Below are 7,500 nucleotides of genomic sequence, written 5' to 3'. Positions count from 1 at the left end.
AGTACAGCTGAGACAGGATGTCGTCCAGCAGGATGTCGCTGAGCGCCTCGAAGTACTGCGTGAACACGTCACAGATGGCGTACAGCGCGTGGTTACAGGTCGTCGTCATCCACTCCGCCTTCTGTGGCCCAAACAGGAAGACAAACAACAACAAAAAACACCACCGTTTCAGCTGCATTCTGGGAAAAAGAGTCTTTCCAGCACTAGATGGCGCTATAAACAGGGAGTAATGTACTGTTGTTGTCTTGAACGGTGGGCGTGGGTGGGGTGGGGGGGTCGGGTACCTCTGTCTGTTGCTCGGGCAGCTTCATGTTGTCGAAGATCCTGAAGATGATCCTGAACAGGTCCTGCCACCAGTGCTTCTCGTAGGTGTGGCCGTACGTCTTCATGATCTCAAACATCACCGTCAGACCCCTGGGGCGGGAGACAGGGACACGGTCAACCAGACATGTGCACGCACGCACACACACACCTGGCGCACACGCACACACACACACACACACCTGGCGCACACACACACACAAAGGGTGAAAGGTCACAGGTCACAGGTGAGGTCAGGGGGCTCTCACCTGGTCCTGACGTCCAGCTTACACCTGTTGATGATGCAGGAGAGCTCAAACAGGATGGGGAACCAGCCTCGCACCCACACCCTGTCCTCAGGCACCACGTTCATGTCATCACTGGTGTAGTCTTTAAAGGCCTGGGGGGGGGGGTGGGGGGGGAGGGGAGGGGAGGGGAGGGGAGAGAGAGAGAGAGAGAGAGAGAGAGAGAAAGATCTCAGGACACTTTTAAGCGTGACCTCAAAACCTACTTATTCAATGTCGCCTTTTGATACTAAGGGAGACATTGGACATTATAGAACTAGGATCACTAGGCCATTACACCATACTCGTGTTTTGAGATTTGTGCTGACAGGAAAATGGACCCGGGTGCTGATGAGGCACTGTCAGCTCCAAATAGCATCTAGAGCAATACTGGAACCGGTACAAGGGTGTACCAGGACCACCATCAGGTTGTATTGCTGTCATCTTTATTGTCTCTATTGTGTTGTTGCATCATAACTGTGCTTAAGTTTCTCTTTTGGCAGGACCTGTGACCATACTGGATGCAGAACGATGCAAATACAACACAACATTTATGGACAGTGTGTACGCCGATAATATGCAAGGAATTTTTCCTGGATACATGGTGTACAGGTTTTTGCCCTTGCTTGCTTGCTTTGTGCCGGTGGTCCTGGCCTCCCCTGGGGGACCGCTGGGTACTGGTAAGCAAACTGGCTAGTAGTCGCTCTATTGGTAGAGGGCTGCAAGGGAATTTTTCCTGGCTACATAGTATACAGGTTTTTTACTTTTGCCTGCTCGCGGCTCTGTCAGTATTGATTGATTGATTGACTGATTGACTGAACATTTTCATTGTGTGAAGCGCATTGAGTTGCATCTTGTAGGAAATGCGCTATACAAATAAAATTTGATTTGATTTGATTTGATTTAATCAATAATCATTTCATGGCATGATTCAATCTCATTAACACATTGAATTTATTTAAGTGAACGGTACAAAAAATTAAAAAAGCTAGGCCAGAAACAAGAACAAGAAAAACAGAAGGATTCTATGGATTATACGTTGCTGTGTGGGGACAGTGTGTGTGGGGACAGTGTGTGTGGGGACAGTGTGTGTGGGGACAGTGTGTGTGGGGACAGTGTGTGTGGGGACAGTGTGTGTGTGTGAATAGTGTGTGGGAACAGTGTGTGTGAGTTGTGTGTGGGGACAGTGTGTGTGAATGGTGTGTGGGGACAGTGTGTGTGTGAACACTGAACAGTGTGTGTGTGAACAGTGTGTGTGGGACAGTGTGTGTGTGTGAACAGTGTGTGGGGGACAGTGTGTGTGTGAACACTGAACAGTGTGTGTGTGTGTGTGTGTGTGTGAACAGTGTGGGTGTGAACAGTGTGTGTGTGTGTGAACAGTGTGTGTGTGTGAACAGTGTGTGGGGACAGTGTGTGTGTGTGTGTGTGAACAGTGTGTGTGTGTGAACAGTGTGTGTGTGTGAACAGTGTGTGTGTGTGTGAACAGTGTGTGGGGACAGTGTGTGTGTGAACACTGAACAGTGTGTGTGTGTGTGTGTGTGTGTGTGTGAACAGTGTGTGTGTGTGAGCCTGTCACCTGTGGCCTCTCAGAGACGTATTTGGCACAGTGGCGTATGAGGCGGATGGCCTCCATGCTGGTGTCGGGGAAGGACGCGTTGCAGGCGAACTCTGACAGACACTTGACCGCGTCCTGGAACGAGTCGATGGTGGCGGGGAAGTGCTTCTCAAATACATTCGCTGGAGAACAGAAAACAACAAAAAAGGAATACACAAACAAACTAATGTTACAGATTGTCCCTTTAGTACAGTCTGTAGCATGGAATGTGAGTGTGTGTATCAGTGTGTCTACTCATGCTGATAATCCTGTAATATTATTAGTGACTATGCCAGTCTGATGTTGTTACTGGAGAAGATCATTTGTTCTCAATGACTTTCCTGGCTAAATAAAGGTTAATAAATAAATGTCATTGATGACGGAAGCGTGCGTGTGTGTGCATTTACTGACCATGTAGCCGGTGGTCTGGAAGGCGTGTGTGTGTGTGTGTGTGTGTGTGTGTGTGTACGTACTGACGAGTTAGCCGGTGGTCTGGAAGGCCAGTGTGTGTGTGTGTGTGTGTGTGTGTGTGTGTTTGTGTGTGTACGTACTGATGATGTAGCCGGTGGTCTGGAAGGCCTGTGTGTGTGTGTGTGTGTGTGTACGTACTGACGATGTAGCCGGTAGCCGGTAGTCTGGAAGGCCAGTGTGTGTGTGTGTGTGTGTGTGTATGTGTACGTACTGACGATGTAGCCGGTGGTCTGGAAGGCCAGCTCCACGATGCTCTCGTCCTGGTCCGAGGCGGCCAGGTGGAACACAGAGAAGATGTTCTTCCAGCCTGAGCGGATGTTCCCTGCCTGGGAGTTGACCATCTGGGCTATACACCTCACCACCATGTCCCTGATGGTGGGAGACCTGGGGGGACGGGGGGGTACAGTCAGTCAACCAACCACCAACCAATCTATCAACCACCCAACCAATCAATCAACCAACCAACCAATAGTCTAATAGTACTTTTTACAAAGATAGTTTGTTACAAAATGTTTTATACCATGAACAATATAAACAATAAATAAATACACTATAACTAATAGAAACATACACCCGAGTGTTATAGTCACACACCTTGGTGTATCCAAAACAAAGCTTTGTCACTATATATTTATATTATAGTATAATCTATGAGAATGGCTTCGAATAATGCATTTTCTTGAAATCTAGGATGGAATTGCAGCATTTCAGCATTGAAAACACAACATTTACTATGTTCTGTGTGGGTTTACGTTCCAGACCTGTTCTTCTTCATGATGTGTTCAAACGGCCTGAGGAAGTCCTTCTGGAAGCGGAAGTTGGCCAGCTCTCCTTTCTCCAGGAACTTCATGGACAGCTGCCGCAGGGAGTCCACAGCGAAGTTGGCCACGTCCTCGTTAGGGTTACAGCCCACCTGTCACCACACACACACACACACACACACACACACACACACACACACACACACCTTAATATCGACTGGACTGTCAACACAGCAGCAGCAAAACATTATCATTCAAACTGAATAGTTTTCCTACTGATAATAGCAATAAAAAAAATATTTATATGCAGTAGCACATTTCATGCAGGGCGGTGCAGTTCAATGAGCAGTACAATAAAACGTTTTATTACCGCTTAAATCACTGAGCCATACAGTATTATGATCTCCTTTTAATCAAATGTAAACAGCACATGGGAGATGCAGTTCAAGTATACAATAAAACAATTTATTACTAATTAAATTCATGGAGCCACACTATCAGTTATCTTTAGAATCGGTTGGGTCCAGAAACACTTAACGTCTAGTATTTCTGGCCCTAACTGAATCGAAATATAAAGACATAGCTTTAAAAGTCACAGTATGTAGGCTACTTTGATTGAGAGGAAATGAGCCCATCCTCCGATTTCTACCTCCTCCAGCCTGCCCTGCCCTACATACATACCTTGTTAAAATGATCTCCGACGACCTCCCAGATCCTGGACCACTGCAGCCTGATGCGGCCCATGTTGTAGTAGGAGATCTCCACGATCTTCTGTAGGCTGGAGTTTAAGTTGACGTTTATTTGATAAAACGTATGCAGAACACTCATAACATGTAAAAACAGGTTTTTGTTTGCTTGACCTTTGAAGTGCTCTGGATATGTGATAGAAGTGATATACAAATAAAATGCATTATTAGGTAAAAATCGAATACAATTCGAATATAATATAATAATAACATAATCAACTTACCTAAACATGCGTGGGTGGGTCGCTGAGGCCAGCTCATCCATCGATACAGCACACAACCAGCGCACAAAGTCAACTGCCAAACAGCATCAATAAATACATATTAATCCATTATCATTCGCACCACGTATCGTTCTGCCAGCTCAATTTCAATTTCATTCAATACAACTGTATTAACAATCCCAGAGGGGCAGTTAGATCACAAAGATTAATCACCGCTCTCAAAATCAACACCGCACTTTTGTTTGGATATCCATCAGATGAATTAATCAGACTCACCCACAGCGTTTCCATCCAGCCTGATCGAGCCGGTGAATATCCTGAAGAAAACAATCAGCAGGTTACAATCTGTGCCAGAGTCGTTTTTTACTGACACCGTTTATTTATTTTTCAATATGTTTTTAGGGCATTTCTGCTTTATTGGGATAGAGATAGATACAGTAGAGATTGACACGAAAGATGGGTTAGAGAGAGGGGGGGGGGGGGGGGTGACATGCAGGATATGTTGATGGCCGGAATCGAACCAAGAGACAGTGTGATGATATATAAACGTACCGGTCGACGGCGACCACTACGCTCTGTGAGCTGGTCTCTCCGATGGACTCCTGGATGCAGGCGATCTGTTTGCGGTCCACAGTGCTGCCTACTGCAACACCAACAAGAGGTCGTAAGAGACAGAGGAGTGGTGTGCATTACAAACAAACCCGCCAGTCTATCAATGAGAACTACAACTAAATTACATGATTATAATCGAGTATCAAAACAAGACACCGATATGATATGGCAGAAAGCTAAACATTAATGAATACTATCTATTGATTTGCACTTAAAAAAAAGACAACATGAAGGCATTGTGCAGAGGGTGTTAAGAAACCCTGTGGGGCTTGTTGAGAAGCCCCTCCCCTTTATAGAAAGTGCTAAAAGAAAGGAAAAGAAAGTTCTGACCGATGCCCAGGTACTCGTCGGTGGTCTGTTCCCTCAGGCTGGCCAGGAGGCCCTCCTTCCCCCGCACCGTCCCAGAGATGTACCGGGCCTTCACGCCGGTCCCGATCAACTGGGCCAGCTCCAACTGACTGATACACTTCAGGATCTGACACAGAGAACACAGGGGGACGGGGGATTTAGTGGCATGACAGTGAAAACATGAAAACATCAGTGGGAGTGACTCAAGGTTGAATGTTGAGACCAGTCCACATCCCATGCCAGATAGTGTTTTATAGAGTCACCTACATAACTCCAACTGACTGATAGACAGGATGTGTGTGCGTATGTGTGTGTGTGTGTGTGTGTGTGTGTGTGTGTGTGTACACACATCAGTGAGGATTTAAGGAACAGGTTGAATGTTAAAAATCATCCCACACTGTCAATTGGACAGATCCAGCTACATGCCTCAAAAACTAATATTTTCCATTCATTTAGGGTTGAAGCATATAGCTGGACCAACACAGTGGATGGTGGGGGACATGGACTCATTTTCATGTTACACCACCTTTGAGGTCCGGAAACGTGTATTTATGTATTTGTTAGAGTGAGCTGTCCCTTTAAGACGGAGGGAGGCTGACCTCGTGCCAGGAGTTGCCCAGGTAGTTGCCGTCGGTGTGGGCCACGGTGATGAGGGTCTTGATGGTGTCGATGTTCTTCTGCTTCATCTCAGAGATGCCGGAGCTGGCCGTCAGCAGGGTGAACCTGGCCAGGGCCTGGACGTACGCGTCACGCTCCAGCTAACAGGACACACACACACACACACACACACACACAGAGACACAGAGACGCACACACACAAACAAAGACACACACAGAGACACGTGTTATATACTATATATAATGTGAATGTTTCAAGGTTTGTAATAAAACAACAGTCCCATGTCTACATGGAGGTTTGTAATAAAACAACAGTCCCATGTCTACATGGAGGTTTGTAATAAAACAACAGTCCCATGTCTACATGGAGGTTTGTAATAAAACAACAGTCCCATGTCTACATGGAGGTTTGTAATAAAACAACAGTCCCATGTCTACCTGGATGTATGTAATAAAACAACAGTCCCATGTCTACCTGGATGTATGTAATAAAACAACAGTCCCATGTCTACATGGATGTTTGTAATAAAACAACAGTCCCATGTCTACCTGGATGGTGAAGATGCAGGCGATCCTGATGGCCCAGCGGATGCCCTCCAGACACAGAGACGCCACGTCCGTGTCATCACAGTCCTGCAGGCCCACGCTGAACGCTGCCAGGAACGGGGTCCATGCCAGCTGGATGACACACACACAGACACAGACACACACACAGACACACACACACACACACTTGTTTCAGGTGTGTACTGGACCAGGTGTGTGTGTGTGTGTGTGTGTGTGTGTGTGTGTACCTTGAACATGGGTCTGACGTGGTCCAGGTGCGTGTGTACTGGTCCAGGTGTGTGTATGTGTGTGTGTGTGTACCTTGAACATGGGTCTGACGTGGTCCAGGTGTGTGTGTGTGTGTACCTTGAACATGGGTCTGACGTGTTCCAGGTGTGTGTGTGTGTGTGTGTGTGTGTGTGTGTGTGTACCTCTAACATGGGTCTGACGTGGTCCAGGTGTGTGTGTGTGTGTACCTTGAACATGGGTCTGACGTGTTCCAGGTGTGTGTGTGTGTGTGTGTGTGTGTGTGTGTGTACCTTGAACATGGGTCTGACGTGGTCCAGGTGTGTGTGTGTGTGTGTACCTTGAACATGGGTCTGACGTGTTCCAGGTGTGTGTGTTTGTGTGTGTGTGTGTGTGTGTGTACCTTGAACATGGGTCTGACGTGGTCCAGGTGTGTGTGTGTGTGTGTGTGTGTGTGTGTACCTTGAACATGGGTCTGACGTGTTCCAGGTGTGTGTGTTTGTGTGTGTGTGTGTGTGTGTGTGTACCTTGAACATGGGTCTGACGTGGTCCAGGTGTGTGTGTGTGTGTACTTTGAACATGGGTCTGGCGTGGTCCAGGTGTGTGTTTGTGTGTGTGTGTGTGTGTGTGTGTGTACCTTGAACATGGGTCTGACGTGGTCCAGGTGTGTGTGTGTGTGTACTTTGAACATGGGTCTGGCGTGGTCCAGGTGTGTGTGTGTGTGTGTACCTTGAACATGGGTCTGACGTG

At 47.0% G+C, this 7,500-nt stretch overlaps 1 protein-coding gene across 1 annotated transcript in view; it reads right to left on the bottom strand.

Annotated features, from left to right (window-relative positions):
- Positions 1-7,500, bottom strand: part of LOC308149788 (brefeldin A-inhibited guanine nucleotide-exchange protein 1-like) — a gene marked incomplete at both ends in the record, with an annotated part of 34,233 nt that overhangs the window by 4,221 nt on the left and 22,512 nt on the right. The window contains 14 exons of the mRNA XM_080522677.1: positions 1-121; positions 285-414; positions 570-700; positions 2,161-2,321; positions 2,861-3,033; positions 3,411-3,562; positions 4,092-4,188; positions 4,381-4,453; positions 4,657-4,697; positions 4,933-5,023; positions 5,323-5,467; positions 5,940-6,098; positions 6,508-6,636; positions 6,753-6,770. The exon at positions 1-121 is cut by the window's left edge and continues 15 nt beyond it. Coding sequence (XP_080378803.1) covers positions 1-121; positions 285-414; positions 570-700; positions 2,161-2,321; positions 2,861-3,033; positions 3,411-3,562; positions 4,092-4,188; positions 4,381-4,453; positions 4,657-4,697; positions 4,933-5,023; positions 5,323-5,467; positions 5,940-6,098; positions 6,508-6,636; positions 6,753-6,770 — 1,621 coding nt within the window. The remainder of the gene's footprint in view (positions 122-284; positions 415-569; positions 701-2,160; positions 2,322-2,860; positions 3,034-3,410; positions 3,563-4,091; positions 4,189-4,380; positions 4,454-4,656; positions 4,698-4,932; positions 5,024-5,322; positions 5,468-5,939; positions 6,099-6,507; positions 6,637-6,752; positions 6,771-7,500) is intronic.

The sequence above is a fragment of the Nansenia antarctica genome (genome assembly GCF_963989245.1).
Source record: "Nansenia antarctica genome assembly, chromosome: 2".
Taxonomy (NCBI): Eukaryota; Metazoa; Chordata; class Actinopteri; order Argentiniformes; family Microstomatidae; genus Nansenia; species Nansenia antarctica.
The sequence above is the reverse complement of the archived record's forward strand: the minus strand, read 5'-3'. Positions and strand labels throughout refer to the sequence as shown.